Genomic DNA, 20,053 nt, shown 5'->3' with positions numbered 1-20,053 from the left:
CAGTGTATGATAGAGAGATATCAAGGAAATTGAAGGCTAAGAAGCAGGTGAGAACTCATAATCCTGGAGAAAGCCATTTCAGCAGATTGGTTGAATTATAAGCCAGAGTCTTAGGGTCTAAGAATAGAAGTAGAAGGGAAGAAACAGAAACTGATAAATATAAACTACTTTTTAAAGGAGTGTGTTAGGGAAAGCAAAAAAAAAACTCATGGAGATAAAAAGGTGAAAAAAAAAAAGAAGAGATGGTGTTCAAGATTAGGGAAGATAGATAATGCAGTATGTCTTGGAAATGAGGAAGAAACTGCAGAGAGAAGGAAGAGTCGAGGATGTCAGAGGTAAAGTGTATTGATAGAGCAGGACTGCTGGGATGAGAAGTGTGCAACCAAGAAAGGGAGCAGCTGTCTCTGAGGCAGAGGAGAAGGAGAAGAAGGTGGGAGGAAGCAGCTGCATCTTAAAGTGCAGAGACAGACAGAAGACAGGGTCTCTGCCGGGCATGGTGGCTCACACCTGTAATCCCAGCACTTTGGGAGGCCGAGGCAGGCAGATCACCTGAGGTCGGGAGTTTGAGACCAGCCTGACCAACATGATGAAACCCCATCTCTAGTAAAAAATACAAAATTAGCTGGGCATGGTGGCACATCCTTGTAGTCCCAGATACTCAGGAGGCTGAGGCAGGAGAATCGCTCGAACTCAGGAGGCAGAGGTTGCAATGAGCCAACATAGTGCCATTGCACTCCAGCCTGGGTGACAAGAATAAAACACCGTCTCAAGAGAAAAAAAGTAAATAAAATAAATAAAAAAATATAAAAAAGAAGAGAGAGTCTCTACCAATCATGTTGGAGGCAAGGTCAACCTCCCAGAATCAGAGGAGACTGAGGCACCCCCAGAAACCAAGGAGGATGGGAATGGTAGGAAGAGCCATTGTGTGGGAATCAAAAGGAAACGAAGGAGATTTCTAAGTGCCAAGGTAAGTCCAGCTGAACAGTTCAACATGCATTCATTGTGTACTTCCTGCATGCCTCACCTGAAACCTGGCGCCAAAGTTAAAGGAATGAATGAGGTGTGTTTTGACGGTGGCTGTCCTGCAAGGAGTTAAGAGTCCAAAAGGAAAGACAATCAATGTGTCAGAACAGAGGTATTCACAGGATGCTATGGGACCATGAAAATGAGGAAACTATACCAGCTAAGGCAGGTGGAGGTAGGTGAAGGAGAGAAAGAGGGAAGTTGGACAAGAAAGGTCCTGGCAGAGATGTTTCTGTGCTGAATTCTGAAGGACAGATAACTCCTACTAATGTGTGGGAGAAGGTATGGTGGGGAAAAGCCAAAGTTGTTCTCTCTGGGTGGAAGGGAATGAGCAAAGCTACAGAGCTAAGGTTCCTCAGGGTGTGGGTGGGGGTCCAGAACTAGCTGGGCATTGCCAGAGTGCAGAGGGTGAAGCAGAAACGATCAGCAGTCACTTCCAGAAGATGTGTAGGTGTTAGATCAGTTTGAACACTCTCCTGCAGACAACTTGCAGATGCTGGAATGCTGCAGCAGGGGCAGAGGCATTATGTGGTCAGATTGGAGCTTGGCATCATTACTTCCAGGACCACCGTAGGAGAATGGATGGGACATGGCAGGAGGTAGTAAGGAAGTAATTAGATAATGAAATGGACAAAATACTGACTAGACAACATGAACACAAATGATTGACTGATGCATTCACATGGAAGTTGAAGGAAAAGGAGGCTATAAAAATTATGTCCAGGTTTTGTGGAATGAGTTATTATATAATTAAGTACGATAGTAAGTTATAAAAGAAATAGGTTGCTCGTGAATGTGGTAAGTGTAATTTTGGATACTTAGTTTAATTTGGCCCCTTAAAATGTGTAAGTACAGGAAATCTAGTTGGAGAGGTCTGCTAAGAAGCCAAACATAGAGTGTGAACCATAGGGACGTCATCTAATACCATCTGTTTGTAACACCCTTAGCTGTAAGACTTTTTCTAGCAAAGCCGGGGAGAATGAGAGGGGAGAATGCAAGGTTTGGAGATCAGAATATCCATGGCAAAGAGGAAACTAATGAGAGCAGAGTGCTGACAAAGGCTTATCATGGGAGCCAGGCTAAGTAGAGAGTTAATGCCAGAAGTGGGCTAATAAATGGGGTAAAAGGGAAACTGCACTAAAGGCTAGTACTTATTGGCTGGGAAGAAGGGCAGAATTGACAGGGGAGGAGGATGAGTTCTGGAAAAACAAGTTCTGAGTGTGAGTCCCTGGAGGTGGAGAATTCTGAGTGATGATATGTGGGTTGAAGGTTGGTTACTGAATGAATAGAGAAACATAGGAAGGTGTGAAATAGAAGGGCGGGGGGCATGAGATGAACATGGGGAATTCTGAAGTTACAAGAAAGTAATAATAGGAGAACAGAGGAAGCAGAGAAAAAATGATTCCTGCTCAAAAACCCAACACAAGGGGATTTCAAAGAGAAAGAACAAAGTAGTCTGCTATGGAGAGCTGAGCCATTTACCTCCTGGTGAGTTAGAGGACTTGAGGCTTCCACGGAAAAGGAACACTGGAGACATGGTATTATCTCAAGTGTTATTCAAATTTGAATTCCTTATCCCCCAATCATTTTCCTCTTCTTTCCATATCTCCCACTTCTGCCACTCCTACCATTTTCCCAGTCTAGCTATTTTAAGAGATATTCTCAACATTTTTTCCCTTCATTGAACTTACATTTTTAAGGAGTAATTATTATTATTATTATTTGGAGACAGGGTCTCGTTCTGTTGCCCAGGCTGGAGTGCAGTGGCACTATCTTGGCTCACTGTATCTTTGATGTCATGGGCTCAAGCAATCCTCCTGCCTCAGCCTCCCAAGTAGGTAAGACTACAGGCACGTGCCACCATACCCAGGTAATTTTTAAATTTTCTTGTAAAGATGGGGTCACTCTACACTGCCCAGGCTAGTCTCAAACTCCTGGGCTCAAGTGATCCTCCCACCTTGGCCTCCTAAAGTGTTGGGATTATAGGCATTAGCCATTGCTCCCAGCCTAATTTTTAAAGAATTATAAAGCATCTCAACTATGTACTCTTAACAGGCATTCTGTAGATATTTCATCTACTCTACCATGAAATCTTTCTGCAACAGTATTGTCTTTTAGACTATTCCTTTTATTTTATTCCTGTAGCCACACTCCTAGAACAGATTTTTATCGCCTCTCCATAACATAAGTGAAATTTTGTAGACCAATACGGTGTAATTCCTTAAGTAAAAGAAAGTATATTCTTCCCATTAGTTCAAAGCACAACCCAAGACTATGCACTCCTCTTGCCCTCCAATATCTGTCTCTGACTCTTCATTATGGTTTCAGCAGGAGCCTGAGAGTCTACCTAGGCTGTTCTCCCCACAGCCCTCACCCATGACATATTCCTGCTCAAGCCTTCACTTTTTCCTCCTTGTAAGGCCATCCCTCTTCTTTAGAAAACTCAACTCTTCCTCCCCTTTAATGCCCACACTGTGGAACTTACTGAAATGAAGGCAACATACACTGATCTCTTGGTTAATCAGTATTTGTGTGGTTTAGGTTATAATTTTATCTAATTGTCTAATCTGTACCACCTCTTCAATCTGGGTTCATGTTCCCTGAGTAGAAGAACACGTTTTACTTTCCTGAATCCTTCAGAAGATGATTTGTTATACTAATAATGAGCATTCTTAAAAGAAAGTGGCATCCTCTACTCTCTTCCTTGTCATTAACAAGGAATTTTCTAGTTAGGTTATTCCATAACTTTGGTTTTTAAAATTAGATTTTTTTGACATATAAAAATTTAGAGATGGAGTGTCAATTTGGATCTAGCTATAAAAAGTTTTAAATATTACAAAGCTTTGTTCTTAAAACATTTCCTAGGCTTTTGTCATTATTGTTTGTGGAATATCAGTGTTTTTGCCCAACTGAATTTGCTCTCTCATTCTAATAAAGTATTTAAGTTCCACAGGAATAGGAGGACTGTCCATGGAATTGTTTTTCAAAGCAGGGCTCTTAAAATCAATTACCAAAAATACTTGCATTCTGATGAAGGGCCCTTTTTCCCTTCCCTTCCCTTCCCTTCCCTTCCCTTCCCTTCCCTTCTTTCTTTCAAAGGACGCTTTTTCTCCTTTCTTCCCTCCCTCCCCCTTGTCTCCCTCTTTCCTTCTTTCTTTCTTTCTTTCTTTCTTTCTTTCTTTCTTTCTTTCTTTCTTTCTTTCTTCTTTTCTCTTTCTTTCTTTCTTTTTCTTTCTTTCTTCTTCTTTCTTGTTTCTTTTTCTTTCTTTCTCTTTCTCTCTCTCTCTCTCTCTCTCTCTCTCTCTCTCCTTCCTTCCTTCCTCCTTCCTCTCTCCTCTCTCTCCTTCCTTCCTTCCTTCCTTCCTCCCGCCCGCCCCCCCCCCCCCATCCAGGCTGCAGTGCAGTGGCGAAATCACTGCTCGCCGCAACTTTGACAACCTGGGCTCAGACTGTCCTCCCACCTCAACCTCACAAGTAGCTGGGACTACAGGCATGCACCAACAACTCTGGCTAATTTGTGTATTTTTGGTAGAGAATGGGTTTTGCCATGTTGCCCAGGCTAGTCTGGAACTCCTGAGCTCAAGTGATCTGCCCGCCTCAGCCTCCCAAAGTACTGGGATTACAGGTATGAGCCACCATGCCCAGACAGGACCCTTTATCAATTTACATTGGGTCATGCTTTAAACTAATGGGAGGAATGTATTTCTCTTATTCAAGGAATTAAACATCATTGATACTATTATTTAGGTCAGCACTTTCACCTTTTATGCAAATCTGGATATTCAGATATCCTGCAATCACTCTATCTCAGCCAATTCAAAAGTTGTACTATGTGTACTATATATCTACACCTTCCAAGAGGAAAAAGAAATAAAATTTCAGGTACATTTTTCCCTTCTCAGTAATGCTTTCTTTCTTTTAAAAAATTTTTATTCTGGAAAATTTCAAATATACATAAAAGTTGAGCAAATACTATAATCAATTTCCATGTATCAATCATTCAGTTTTAGCAATTATTAATTAATGGCCACTGTCTTTCAGTATACGCTGTCCATCCTACACCCCATGCCACTGGATTATTTTGAGGCAAAGCCATGATATCATATTATTTTATCTAAAATATTTCAGTATATATCTGTAAAAGGTTAGCATGCCTTTTAGAAAACATAGCCACAGTATTATTATCACACCTAAAAGATGAATCACCAGGCCTCAATATCATCAAATATCTGGTGAGTTTTCTATGATTATTTCATAACAATGTTTTCTGTGATTATTTCATAATATTGTATTTCTCTGATGTATTTGTTTGAATTTAGACCCGGAGGAATTATATATGGTAAGCCAAAACTCAGAAAGCACCATAAATGCATGAGGTCAAACTCGCTTCTTCTTGGTAGTAAAACTAATTTAGGAAAAACTGAAGTGAGTTTACCATCAGTAAATTTACATGTCCATGCTGTGGCTTAGGATTTTATAAGTAGGGGGATCTGATTCACATACACAGCCCTGACAGCCTGTCTCAGCACATTGTACCGGGAAATTTAACTTCTGTGGCCAAAGTCCACATGTAACATGGAACCAAAACCCTTTAGCCATGCGTTTTCTCACCGTTTCTTGTTCCTAAAAGGACTTGAGGTGACTTACTTCAAGTATTGGCATTTTGTTACTAATTTTATGGAACATATTTATCTACTTCTTACTTAATTTGTATTCTACCGATAATATGGCAGGTTGTTAGAACACATCATTTAAATATAGACAGTGTGTACACACATAACCACACATCAACAGTCTTTTGTACTTAGACTGAATTCCTAAACTAAAATAAAGACAGAGTATAAGAGCATTGGGCATATGGATTCACATCACTTAAAAACAAGGGCTGTAAATGTTTTATATTTCTACGTTTTCCTGGCCCAGATAGTGTCTTTTAAAGTCATGCCCGAGTGTCTCTGAGAATTTTAAAACAATTTTGTCCTTATCTTTTCTCCTTTATTCTTTTCTACAATAATTGCAAAGGTAAAATAAGCTGCATTTGAGGAGAAGGCCATGCCCTCCTCACCCCCAAACAGGAAGAAGAAATGTCACTTGCCACTCATTTCCAGAAAGTATCTTGCATTCATTAGCATTCGGCCTTGAGGTTTCAGCTCTAACTGGTTGGGAGAAGGAGAGAAACATCAGTCAGAATGTGAAACAAGCCCTGAGCTCAATGACATCACTGGCTACTGACGATGGCAGGAGATTTCCAACACAGAATGCAATCATTGTTACTCTCCACTGTACTCACACTCATTGTCATCAGACGACTGTAGCAACTGTGACAGTCGCCTTTCTTTTCTTAAAACATCCCAGCAATTCATTAATTTTATTTGGATCTAAAAACTTACATGAGGAAGAAATAAAATCCTAAAACAGATTCTATTCGGTTTTCCGGCGCTGTGATGCTGCTTATCTGAAGAACTGTCACAGGGAAGACCCAGATCTTCATCATGACAAAAGAATCACAGGCACTGGGACAGGCTTCCTTGGGGAAAACACTCTTCTTTTGAAGGGAAAGATAAATCCTGCCTCTTTGAGGCTGCCCCCAGGCCCCCGTCTTCCTTTCTACCTGGGATGCATGCCTAAGTTAATCAGGGCATTCAGTGGGGGTGGTTTTCCTCTTTCGCAAAGAGAGATTGTATTTTTAGGAAAGTCTTGGATGCTCCACTAAAGAAAATTCTAATTACACTGGTCTGGGAAGGAATTTATAAGTGTATATAAATATATACTTCAGTACTGTGTTATTATGTATAAGAGGGCAGAACAAAGTGTCATTTTTAAGGGATGATGTAGGATCTCCCATAAAGTGACATAAGGAGAGGAAAGGACAAATCCAAGTCCAAGACAACCTGAGCACCGATGTTAATCTATTAAACCATCCCACTATGCCATGAACAGACCAAAAAGAATAAGAAAGAACATGGCTTGAAGGTCATTATTGCTCTTTATGTCTATGGGTTAGCCAGGTGAGCCAGAGTAACTAAGAAATAGCAAGTAATGTCCTGTGGAACTCAGGATTGAATTTGAATCGTGGCTAAATAATTTTCTGGTTATGCGACCTTGTGCGAGTCACCGTCTTGGGAAATCTCTGAAAAAACGGACATAATAGCAATGCCTATGTCACAGCATTACTGCTGTGAGAATTTTGTGATAAAATAAGCTTGCATTGCTGCGACAACTATAAATTTTCATGTGAGTTTCAATAGATTCATGAAAAAAAGTACTTTTGACATGGCAGGTATGCACCATTGTTCTCTGGCTTGTGGAATAAGGAGTAAAGATGGAGGCAAAAATGGAGATGGAAGAGCTATGGCAAGGGGCCCGTTTCCAAATGGAATAGTGAAAATTGGCACCAGGTGACCACAAAGTTGGCAATATTCAGTACTTAGTAGTGATGGAGAAATTAAAGCAATTAGCTACTGGAAAAACAGCACCCATAGAAAGCCACATTCCAGTACACTTTGGGGAGCAAATAGGAGACAGCCATGAAAACAGTCACAACCTTGGGAAAACAAAAAGGGTCTCTCAATATGGCATTGAGAGACATGAAAGGCAAATGTGAGAATATAATTTTCTTTAGAGAAATGAGTGTTAGAAATGCAGATTCCAAAAGAAGCAAGGGAAAATTTAAGTCCCAAACAACCTGTTGGCCCTTAAAATAAAAGTAAATTAAGAAATAACCTTGGCAAAAAAATTAAAAACGAAACAAAACAAAAAGCCCACCAAAGCTTAAAAGTGCAAAAAGTGTGCTAGTCGGTTAAATGAGCATCTGAATGCCACCATGTACTCATGTTTAAATAATCCTAGAATGCAAAGAAAAGTCTGTTAAGGATGAAATAAGCAAAATCCTAGGCAAGAAATCATATGCAACTTGAAGAGATATAAACAGAACGGCAACCTGCATATCAGTGAAGACTACTTAACAAAAAGATCTCACCCCCTGACTTATCCTTTTATTAATTGAGAAGGAAACATGAATAGAATTGTATTTTTAAAATTGGGGAATTGACGACTCTTTTAAAAAAAAGTTAGGTAGACCCAATAAACTGGTCTTCCTCAGTTTCCCCCATTCCTGCTTCTACCTAATAAAACAATTAGGTTCACTGCAACTTCCGCCTCCTGGGTTCAAGTGATTCTCCTGTCTCAGCCTCCCAAGTAGCTGGGATTACAGGCACCTACCACCATGCCCGGCTAATTTTTGTATTTTTAGTAGAGACAAGGTATCGCCATGTTGGCCAGGCTAGTCTTGAACTCCTGACCTCAGGTGAACTGCTCACCTTGGCCTCCCAAAGTGCTGGGATTACAGGCGTGAGCCACCGCGCCCAGGCCCAGGAACCCTTTTCCCAAGCCAATGCACAAGTGCTGAGTAGATACTGCCCAACTGAATTAACTGGACATAGCTAAGCATGGGCATGAGCACCTTTTTAAAAATCTTGGCATATATTTGTCTCTAAAGATTACTTTAGTGATGCAAGCAAAGATTTTTATACTTTCTTAAAAAGCATTAATTTTTTTTAGGTCAAAAATACAAAACTGACACAAAAACCTAGTTTTTAGGTTTATGTCATTCCCATTTGAAACCTGTGACTTGAAAATCTTTTGAGTGGATTTCTTAAAATCTGAGTTATAGAAAGTAAGAAGCAGAAAGTCAGGATTCTCTCCTTTGGCACAGATGATATAAACATTTGAAAACATTTTCTGGATTTCAGATCAGGTAAAAGCAGTTTCTTACTGATATATTTTCTTTTATTTTGTGCCCCAGAAATTTTCATTAGAATTTTTTTAACGCTTTCATTATTTTACCCTTCCTTTTAACACTTCTAAATATTTACTACGATAATCCAGGTTTTTAACAACTTGGTGTGCTAAGATGAATTGTGTATGATGCACTTCTTAGTCAAAGTAAGCTAAGTGAATTCATTACAGCTGAAAAAAATTGTAGGCACTGTCAAAATATGGAGAGAGAAGACCAAACATTAAATGGATCTTTGTTCTATCCTCTCACATTCTGATAGCTTTTCACTTACTTTAAAAATGTACTGATGGGCCAGGCGCGGTGGCTCACGCCTGTAATCCCAGCACTTTGGGAGGCCGAGGCAGGTGGATCACAAGGTCAGGAGATCGAGACCATTCTGGCTAACACAGTGAAACCCCGTCTCTACTAAAATACAAAAAATTAGCAGGGCATGGCGGCGTGCACCTATAGTCCCAGCTACTTGGGAGGCTGAGGCAGGAGGATGGCGTAAACCTGGGAGATGGAGTTTGCAGTGAGCCGAGATCGTGCCACTGCACATCAGCCTGGGTGACAGAGCAAGACTCTGTTTAAAAAAAAAAAAAAAAAAGAAAGGAAAAAGAAAATGTATTGATGAAGTTTAATAAAATTAAGATTTTGATATCTCAATGTGTTCTGAGTCTATTGGGTTAAACAAGTAATTTCTAAGTTAAAAAGTGTGAGTTGTTGTTTGATAAATCTTGATTAAGTTTTATATACAAATATTATTCCCAAAACTGAAAAAGTGAATGAAACTGACAACTGGATTGATAGATAAAAATTCATCCCCCAGAAACTGACAACTGGATTGATAGATAAAAATTCATCCCCCACTTAAGGGGAATTTGAGATGTTCCAAGCCTGCTTTAACAGTTTTAAATAAATAACAATTTATCATAGTCTAAGAGACTTTCTACATCTCTTTGATGTGGGCATCTGAAGATGTCAATGTGTTCTACAGCCCATCAAGAATAACCATTGTCATTGTCAAATCACCAGTAAGGAAGTAGTAGGGAGCCTGGTGACCCGAGGCCAGTGTAATCACACCTTCAGACTGACATGGAGTTCTGAGCCAGTCGTCTGCTACCATCGTGCTTATCCCTTAGGTGCATACACTTTACACAACGTTACCCATATTTCTGTCTTCCCGTTGTTCTTCCTGCACCTCTCAGCCAGTGAGTAGAGCTCCACGGTGGTTTCAGAGATGAGGTCCACGTTTTTGCCTTTCACAATGATCTGCATGACTCTTCCCTTGTTGATGTGGGCATCAAAAGTGCTGTCCCAGGGTGGGTACATGGTAGGCTTTTTCTGGATATACATCTGCCCATTCTCTAGGAACAGAAAGGTAAGTTCTCATTACTCCTTCAGCCAGGGCTGGAAAATAATTCAGTTCAACTCAACGGTAGCACCTGCTCCCTCTGTTCTCTGGGATATAGAATTCTGTTGGGAAGACAAAAGTAGCACATAAACAATCAGAGACAATATGGGACAGAATGAGACAGTCCCCAGGTCTAGATGCAAGGTGATGCATTGAACCTTATAAGTTCCAATGTAGATAATTCAGACAACAATCTGCTAATGCCTTGGACTGGAAATTGTTACTGAAACGCCAGGCGTTCCAGGTTCTGCTGCTCACCACACAGAAAGTCAATGACCGAAATGATGAGAATTGCCAAGGAAGAAGGCTTTAATTGGGTGCTGCAGCTGAGGAGACGAGAGCTCAGTCTGAAGTCCATCTCCAAGACCAGCTAAAACTAGGGATTTATACAGAAGGTAAGAAATGTAACTTTGTATGAGAAAACAGGAACTCGGGAGGGGTAAGGAACCAGTCACGATGAACCAGGGGCCTGGTGCTTCAGTCTCTGGATGCCATGATGTGGTGAGTTTCAGTTCTTTAATATTTTTTTAAGAGGTGTGGGGATCCTTTCCTGAGGAAGAAACTCAGATAAAACAGACGTAAGTTCCAAGCTTTAAGACCAAAAGGGTCCATTTCTATAATTAGCCAAAAACAACCGTCTATGGTACAATCGGGCTGGTTTCAAAATGTTCTTTTCCTAATCAACAGTTAGTTGCTTCACTCTGGGTGTAAACACCTGAGCAACAAACTTTTAAAAAAATCTTTTATGCCTTTGAGATTCTCCTTTATTAATCTGTAGTGTTAATCCTACGACTGATTAACCTCACTGGCCCCGGGTTAAACATAGTCAATTCAAAACTACTGTGTGTTCATCTGAAAGACATAGTGGCATAATTTAAGCATATAATGAATGCTCCTTTAATAAATATTTAAATTTTTTTCCATTTGACATAAATACAGTAAGAGGCAATGATCTTTAAAACATAATGAGCCATTATTTCCTTCTCTAATTCTTGGGTGAAGATACATTTTACATGTACCATGCACCCTCAGCAAAAGCTGATGGGCAACTCGGAGAGGTGGTGCTGGTCTTCACCCATGGAGCCAGCGAGGCTGAAGCAGACTGTAAGCCTGCAAGTGAGGAAAGGTAAGCAGGTAGGAGCCCTGGAAATAGTAATGAATCTGTAGACGGGAAGGTCAGTTTAGGGGAAACCTCCCTAAAGCCGCACTGTGATTGGCAAAGAGTTTGCTAATTAAGAAGTTTTTCCTTGTCTTTCATGCACATTGAATTTTCTCTGGTATTTATTCTTTAATCATTTCAGAAGCAGAAACCTGCATTTGAGGGTTTGTTTCTTGTGATATAAGCACATTAAGTGGCAGATTTAGCAATTCAGAGATGTTGATTAAGCAAAAGGGGAAAAATCCGCTTACAGCCAGGAAATAAAGCCCTTCTAACTTTCGAGGGCCCCTTCTGTCCAACACACAAAGCTAAGCAGAGCAGGCATTTAGCATTTGTTAAATTAGTATTTATTTTGGGGATATACAAGGAGTTGAATAAGCTTGAAACTCAAATGTTAGATAAACTTGGCTAGGAAAGATATAAACCATGAGATTACTAAAGGTGGAATAGAAAGGGGAAATTTTTTGTGGGTTGGTTAAAAAAAATTGGACTGGAGATTGGGCTTTTTAGAAACCAGTGGCAATACTAATGATCACAGTAACATTTTACTTCCACAGACCTGAAGCTTCCCTTTCGGGTCATTCCTTTTGATGGTAACCATTCTCTGTGCCTGGAGAAAAGGGCCAAAAATCCTCCGAGAAGGGGCAAAAATCCTCCGAGAAGGGGCAAAAATCCTCGAAGCAAGGCACTTTATACATTTGCATTCACCACGTGTGTAATTACCTAAACAGAGGATCCTATCTACCTAGAGTGTTACCGTTTTCAATGACTCACAGCCCCACAGTCCCATGGTCTGTTTGTCCTTGTTCTGTCGGCTTATTGTGGAAAACGCAGTCTTACACTCCAAGCACTGAAATGTGTTTAAATTCTGTAGACGTAAATATTGAATGATAATACTCAGAGTGATTTCTTTTCAGAACAAACCCAAAATAAAATCAAAAGCAAAAATCTCTAAACACCCTCCAACAACACAGGCTAATGTTTAGGAAAACCAGTTTCCTTCTTTTCTGACAAGGTCTCTCGATCCACATGGCTGATTAGACCAAGTTCAAAGGCAAGGCCAAAAGCAAAAAAAAAAAAAAAAAAAAAAAAAAAAAAAAGGCCCTCAGGAGGCAAATGTCAGGGAGAACCGAGAGGGTAAAGAGAACTGGATCCAGGAGACCCATTAAGTCAAAGACGGCTTTGAAAAACTCAGACATTTTACACTTCAAAGATGTCTGTGACATTTGAAAGGTTTTAGGTTGGGAGCAAGTGGCATTCACACTTTTAACTAAACAGGAGAGAACTCTGGGCAGAAAGGAAATCAAGATGATTCAGACAGTCTCCCTGGCTTTGATATGTTCAGAGTGGCTGGAAGGACAAAGTCAGCTGTGAAGCAAAAAGTCTTTTGGTGGGGATGCAAAATAGTAGGTTTGGGAACCCCAAAATCTGGCAGGAGGTTCTCAACATCTGAGTCAGTTTCTTCTTGCATCTGCAAATGTCCCTGCTCACAGGCCTTTGCAGGACAACCCTATATAAGATAACACACATCCCTGCCCCCAGTCCTCTCTTCTTTACACTGCTCTTTGTTCCTTCATTACCTGCTGTTTGTATTTTTGTTTATTGCCACTTTCTTCTGCAAGAATAGATGCTCTAAAGGGAAGGCAGTCTTCCTGAGTTCCTTCAGCTTATTTAGTTGACTTTTTTTGCCTCTATGCTGTGGCCCCAGCACTCTTGCAGTAGTCTCTCTGTAAACACTTTTGTGTAAGTGAACTGTGACAGCTTCCACAGTTACTGCAAGCCTGCATCCATTGTCATTATCATTCTCTACAAAGTGTCTGCTAAAAATCAAAATGCACGTAGGGAAACAAGAAAAGGTGTGCAGTCAGGAGAGTTGTGGGATCTAAACTCCCTCCTACTTTTCCTTTGGAAATCCATGGCAAACTTACAACGCAGAGGTGAGGATCTCAGAGAGTGGAAGCCAGTCGATGTGATCACAGAGAGATTCCCTACACATAAGATTGTTGGAACGGAACATTCTGAACCCACAAACGGGATGCTGGGTAGCTGTCCCACTTTCCCCCTCACCTTGAGCTGCCTGTAAATATTTAAACGTGATGAAACATCACTATTCTTCCATTCAGCCAAGACCTTAGTGAGTGCAAAAGTATGTTTTCTGAAATTTGGACTCTAATGGCTAATTATAGATACTTTGTAATATCCACTGAAGTTTGCCAAAGCAGCAGAAAGTAGTCTTTAGAGTTGGTTGGAAGATTATTCAGTCTTAATCTACCTAGACTTATTTAAAGTAACCAGGCTTAACCACGTAGGGCCATGTTCTACTTCACCTCATTAGAGCTCCTTCCCATTAACTCCTTACGTGATTTTCTCAACCCAACTTTCTCTTTCCCTTTGTATATGTGGGAAAAATGAGACGGTGTAATAGAGCCACCGGTGGGCCATCAGATCCTGGTTTAGAGTCCATCACGAAATGTGTGTCCCGAAGGAAGCCCTTGGCTTTGCTGAGCATCATCCGTGTCCTAAATGGTAGGATTTGGTTCCACCAGATGATGTCAAATGTCCTGGAAGACCTTGCTTTATACATAGTTCATAGCAGGATTCTCCTCCTCCTCCCCTGCTTTGAAAACCCACTCAAACTTACCTGATTCGACATACTCTTTGACGAGCACAGCACAGTAAGGGTTAACAGCCTCGCCCTGACAAGACTGGCAGGACCCGCAGTCAAAGTTGGACAAGCCAATCCGAAGAAATGGTGACATGGTTGCACCCTGGAAAACGACAAAAGACAAATGCTGTTTGGGGGCTATAAAGATAATTATTTTTGGTGTCCCATGTCTACTTAGCCAGTGCTTTATCATGGACAGCCAGAACCTCACAAAGGTCCACTATCCATCTGAACAAATGTTTTCACTTCCCCTTCTGCAGAGGACACTGCTGGACTCACCCAAAACCACACACTGACTTGCCGAGGGGAGAGGCTTTCTGGAAGTCTGAACTCAACTTCGCTAGTGACTCAAGAGTTAATTCCACTCAACCTAATGGAGTTAGGCCCAATGGTTGGAGAGTGAGGCAAAACTTTTCCAACATTTTATGTCTTCTGTTATTCAAGTAGGTGCCCCGGAAACAGCACACAGTAATCAGAAAATGAGTTTATAAAGAGCGAGTCTATTTTAGTCACACTAGTTAAATATGACACCGCAAAATTCTTACATGGTCTATTTATGTGTGTAATGGGATTGGCCCAAGGCATTCAGCAGCTGATCCTTATTTACTTCAGATATTTTCAAAAAGGTCTGCTTTCTTCACAGTTACACACACACACACACACACACACACACACACACTAAGCCTTTGAACATCACAAACCACGTAGAAAACTCTAAACTCATTGACTACTATAAAATAGGGCTTTATCATCTAAGGATGAACAAAATACTTCATAAAAGCCCAAAAATCAGTAATTATGCTTTCCAAGAGGTTTAGATGATAGTTATCAAAGTGTTGGCTACAAATCCAGGAATCTAGTCTAATTCTTCATCTATTGTTCCATTATTGAGCATTCTGGTCACTTATATAAACTAGATACCTCTTCTTGTTTACCTACTTTCCCGAGGTCCCATTAATCTGAAACTATCATCTGGTACTCAGTGAAAAAGTTACTTCCTTGCTCCGTCTCTCTTCTTGACCATTTTATACTTATATTTGTTTTTCTAAGTTTTCATAAGTAAGCCAAAGATAAGAAACAAAACATTGGTTGTCTTTTCTGCCTTTGTATAAAGAAAGAAAACGAGTTGAAATAATAAAGACCTGGAAGTGAGAATCTGTAACATACCTGGAAATCTTGGGCCTGTAATACCCCATATCTAGCTAAGCCAAAAGGTATCTCTAGTATGCTAAATGCAAGGGTTCTTTGATTCTACAAGAGAGACAAATTAGGATCTTTTGACAGGTGCTGTTAATTTCACAGATATTAATGAAGTCCTAATTTCCTGCAGAGTTTGGAAAGTTTATCTAATGGAGACAGTTGGGTAAACATCATGATTTGCTGGGTTCCGTATCTATCACGTTGCTGAATTAGCAGGTAGATGACTTACAAATTTATCTTTAGGGGGCCCCCTTTGCCCTCTGAGTTTAGAATTTCCAGGCAGGAGTGGGGCTAACAGCTGTGAGTTCTCTGGAGAGAGTTTCTTTGAGAATCCCCTTCTTTCCTGGGCCACTTGGGTCTTTTAGACAAAACTTCATTTCTCCACAAATCAGGAAATGGGAGTTATTGCCATGTCAGGACTTTTTAAAGATTTCCTTAATTCTGTTTGAGTCTAGAGGGATCACGGACTCATAAAGCCTGAGTTAAAGCACTCCGGCCTTTTCTGGTGTCACCCTGCTATTTCCAGGTTGGGTTTCTAATCAGGCAACAGCAGCCCAGCAGGCGTCTGGGAAATGCTGTCTCAGGAAGAGATGGAAACGTCCAGGGTGACCAGGGCTTCCATCACGGCAAGGAAGAGAGTTGGGGTAAAACCCTCTCTCCTCCTGAAGGTTTTGCCTAGACAATGATTTCTTACTCAATAAGCAATGCAGATTAAACGGCCATTTCACCAGATTCACTTGCGCTATTCTGTTACTTCTAAGCATTTTGATGATTTGACCAACACATGTATGTTCTGTTTGACAGTCAAGTCAGTATCCCTCTTTCTAAAGGTCTGGTCACAGACCTTTAGAAATGTATGTCAGACATGACCTGACATACACTTGACATCTAGAAGGCAGAATAGGTAGTTGTGTGGTAATCTTCACATATCATTCAATAGAACTGCAAGCTCAGGTGTGAGTTTTTCAGGCAGATGGCAGCATTTTACACCTGAACTACACAGAGTGCTCTTCTCTGTGTTGTTCAGAGTGCTTTTTAGATGATCATGATGAAAAATAAAGAAGACACACAAAGTTAGTAAAAAGTCTTTCCAGATTTCCACCAACAACAGAAATCAGTTACTATTTTGATCTATTTTCCTTAGTCTTTTTAAATTAGCAAGTTTTTTGTTTTTCTCTTACAAGCTATGATCATCCTGTGGGTATGGAATTATATTTGGCTTTTTAAGTTAACATTTTACTATAAATTTCTTTCAAGTTTCTCTGACATCTTTTCAGGCTTCCTTGTCATTCTTGCATGACATCCTATTGACAGTAGCTCTACGATCTGCCTTACTAAAGTCTGTAGCTACATATTTAGTCTGTTTCCAACATCTACACACAAGAAAAAATGCATCTTTAAGGTAGCATCTTTTTTTTTTTACAACATTTCCCAGATTTAGGGATACTGCATCAGACTGGATCACCAGAGTATTATAATATTATTTATCAAGTGGTTATTCCTATTGGTAAGATCTTATACATTTAAAGAAAATAACCTAACTTACAGGTAAAGACCTATCCAGGGAAATAGCTATGGTTTGTGTAACAGAAGTAAGTTAACATCATTCTTACATACTATGGGTATACACATTTGTAAGAAAAGCACTGTTTATGACCCAAAAAACTAAATTGCAAAGGCACAAGCTATACAGGATACAAAAATCATAGTTGCAACTAATTGTGGAAAAATGTTCAGCCATGTGAGCCATTTAAGACATGCAGAATAAGACACTATGTAATTGCATGTACATGGCATTCTTGAAAAGACAAAATATATGAAGAAAAACATCAGTGGTTGCCAGGAGTTGAAGCAGGGAGGAGCAGCATGAGCAAATTTTGGGGAAAGACAGAACAGTTCTCCGGCTTGATTGTTCTAGTGGTCACAGAAATCTAGACTTAAGTTCACAGAACTGTACACCAAAGCCAAAAGTCAATTTTACTATATAATTCAAAACCCAGAAATATATGCAATTGGTATTTTAAGGCATGTATTATAAATACAGAGATTATAGAGATAAAGTAAAAATAATATATATGGAAAAGCTACATATTAAATTAAAATCTTAAAGTAATCAAAAGTAGCCTCAAATTACTAAAGAGAAATGATCAGATCTTTAAAAAACTTAAAATAGCTTTGGTTCTGTGGTATTTAAGCTCTTTTGAATATTTGCAGTTAGGCAAACACAGCTGAGAATAAAATAACATTAGAAATTAATAATGCATTTTATCTGAGGATAAATTAACATTTTAAGTCCTAATTTAAGCTGCAAAAAGAATTATAACATTTAAAATATATAAAAAATAGGCTGGGTGTGGAGGCTCATGCCTGTAATCCCAGCACTTTGGGAAGCTGAGGCGAGCAGATCACTCGAAGTCGGTAGTTTGAGACCATCCTGGCCAACATGGCGAAACCCCCTCTCTACAAAAATACAGAAATTAGCTGGGCATGGTGGGGGGCACCTGTAATCCCAGCAACTCTGGAGGCTGAGGCAGGTGAATGGCTTGGCTCCCGGCAGAGGTTGCAGAGAGCCAAGATCATGCCACTGCATTCCAGCCTGGGCAACAGAGCAAGACTCTGTCTTAAATAAAAAGAAAAGAAAAATATATAATAAAAACAATAATATGTTTTTGCCTATGCAATTATCAAATATTTTTGAAATGCTATTACTTCACGTTGGTAGGTCAAAATGAATCATACACTTTCATACAATGCTGCTGGGTATGTAAATTACTACAATCCATTTAGCAGATATACACACGTGTGTGTATGTAAGTATATATGTGTGTGTGTATGTATGAATATGTGTACCTATCCAGCTATATTAAGAGCCAAGAAGATGTGTAATGAATACACAAGAAAGAAATTAACATAGAAGATTTTCGTGGGTTGCCTTTTGGTGTTCAGAGCCGATGGTAGGGAGAAGGGGATTTCCCTGGGTGTTAAAATAGAAAAGAGAGTTTCTGTGTACAAAAATATATGTGCTGGAATAGCATGCCTCAGGACTAAGCTTGTGTGATCTGTCCTCTGTGCGCTCTAAATTTCAGTTGGTCTCATCTTCACTGTCCATTCACATGTGATCTGAGAGACCAAGACAGTTGCCCCTTCATCAACTAAGATGGACTCTAAGGTTAAAGAAACAAAAGTTACCCAGCGGTGGAGGATCCAGGGCTTGCCTGGCATCACAACCTCCTAAATTCCTACAGCTACAGGAAAAGCCACACCCTTGCTAGTCTCCCTAATAATAAGAATAATCAGGTGAAGTGCGAGACCCTTCCTAACTCTGATTTACAACCCAGACCCCTGCAGCTGTGATTGGACAGGGGACCAGCCTTACAGGCATTCTTTCCTGATAAGCGACTGCAGACCTAAGCCAGTTTCAGCAGCTTACAGACACTGCACACAAAATGTCACTGTGTCCTATAATTTGCCTTTTGATGTAAAGAGCCAAATTTAACACCTCATTTTAATGCTAAAACCGTGCCCCAAAGCAAACATGGGATGTATGTTGGATATATGTTTACCCCTGGCACCTGCGCTTAACTCCCCTCACAAATATGTATAGATTTTCCCCCAAAACGTTCTGAATCTATCCGACTCTATTGTGTAATATGGACCCTGGGAGGCATAAAACCAGCCTGCACTTTCCCACTTTGAAGAGAGAGCACCTTCGTTACACACCAAAGACTGTCTCTTCCCGGTGTGCAGACTGATACTGCCAATAAAGTTCTTGTGTACTGTCAGCCATCCTGGTGGTCTGTTGTGTAACACATGGCAGTCTCATACTTCATGACAACAATCTGTGCACAAGAAGACTGACTGGCCAGGCTGTTCTGAACAAGGCAGGGGCTAGGCCCCCCATAGACCCCTTGTCTGAGCAATAAAGTCACGCATTCAACTCTCTCCTGGATATCTCCAAGGGGACCCTCAACTCACCAGGTCCCATATAGAACTCCCTGCCTTCCCTTTCAAACTTACCTCTTCCTTCATTTTGCCAGCTCAGTGCTGGTGCCGTGACGCCCAGCCCTCACCCGCTGCTTCAACTTCACTCTTCCCCTTGTGCCTCACGACCCACTTGCTTCATCTCCTCCTCCACCAGTTCTGCATCACTTCTCTTGTGACTCACAGCAGCATCTTACCCTGCCTCCTCTGTCCAGCCTTGGTCACCTCTTAATCTCCATCAAATCTCCATGCTCCAGCCTGAGTGATCTTAGGATCTTGCAAAACTGCTGCTGTTTCTCCAACATGCCATGTGTTTCACCGTTTCAGACTTCTAGGAAAGCTGCATCCTCTCCCTGGCATGCCTCCCTGTTTCACTCCATCCTCCCTGCTCGCTTCCTCATCTTTCAAGTTCCTGTTCAGTCTCTAGCTCCTCTTGGAAGCCTTCCTTCCCCTCCTCTAGGACCCTCCCATCAACACATCTCCATGAAAGTTCTCAGCCCCAGCTCCTGCAGTTCTCTGAGTGCACTGCTACACAGCACCTGTCATACTGATTTGCGTCACGCCTGCCATTTCTACAGTCCGAGTGGGGTTGATCCTGTGGCTCCCACGCTCTCAGCCCTCTAATGTGGGGACTTAGTAGAGCCCCACCAGGATGTCCCCTACTTAATTCTTGAGATGCTACATACACTCAGAAGAGGGGTTCGACTTCAACTACACAAGTCTGTCTGGTCTCATCTGCAATACATTTAGCAAGAACTCCTCAGAATGAGTGCATGTGGTTGCCTTACTTCCCTCATCCCCAGTGATGATAAACAAGTTCCCTCTGTGACCACA

At 40.7% G+C, this 20,053-nt stretch overlaps 1 protein-coding gene across 4 annotated transcripts in view; it reads right to left on the bottom strand.

The window, feature by feature from the left end:
* Positions 1-20,053, bottom strand: part of PRKCQ (protein kinase C theta) — a 157,565-nt gene that overhangs the window by 80,984 nt on the left and 56,528 nt on the right. For 2 of the 4 annotated variants that reach the window (XM_030940712.1, XM_030940711.1), the window contains exons 2-4: positions 14,015-14,141; positions 9,968-10,167; positions 6,119-6,179 (exon numbers count right to left, since the gene is read on the bottom strand). In XM_030940712.1, coding sequence (XP_030796572.1) covers positions 6,119-6,179; positions 9,968-10,167; positions 14,015-14,132 — 379 coding nt within the window. In that variant the 5' untranslated portion in view covers positions 14,133-14,141. Of the gene's footprint in view, positions 1-6,118; positions 6,180-9,967; positions 10,168-14,014; positions 14,147-20,053 lie in introns of those variants that run through there. The other 2 variants (XM_030940714.1, XM_030940713.1) reach the window with 2 other exon arrangements.

Source organism: Rhinopithecus roxellana, chromosome 11 (assembly GCF_007565055.1).
Source record: "Rhinopithecus roxellana isolate Shanxi Qingling chromosome 11, ASM756505v1, whole genome shotgun sequence".
Taxonomy (NCBI): domain Eukaryota; kingdom Metazoa; phylum Chordata; class Mammalia; order Primates; family Cercopithecidae; genus Rhinopithecus; species Rhinopithecus roxellana.
Note: the sequence above shows the minus strand (reverse complement) of the source record. Positions and strands in the feature narration are given on the sequence as shown.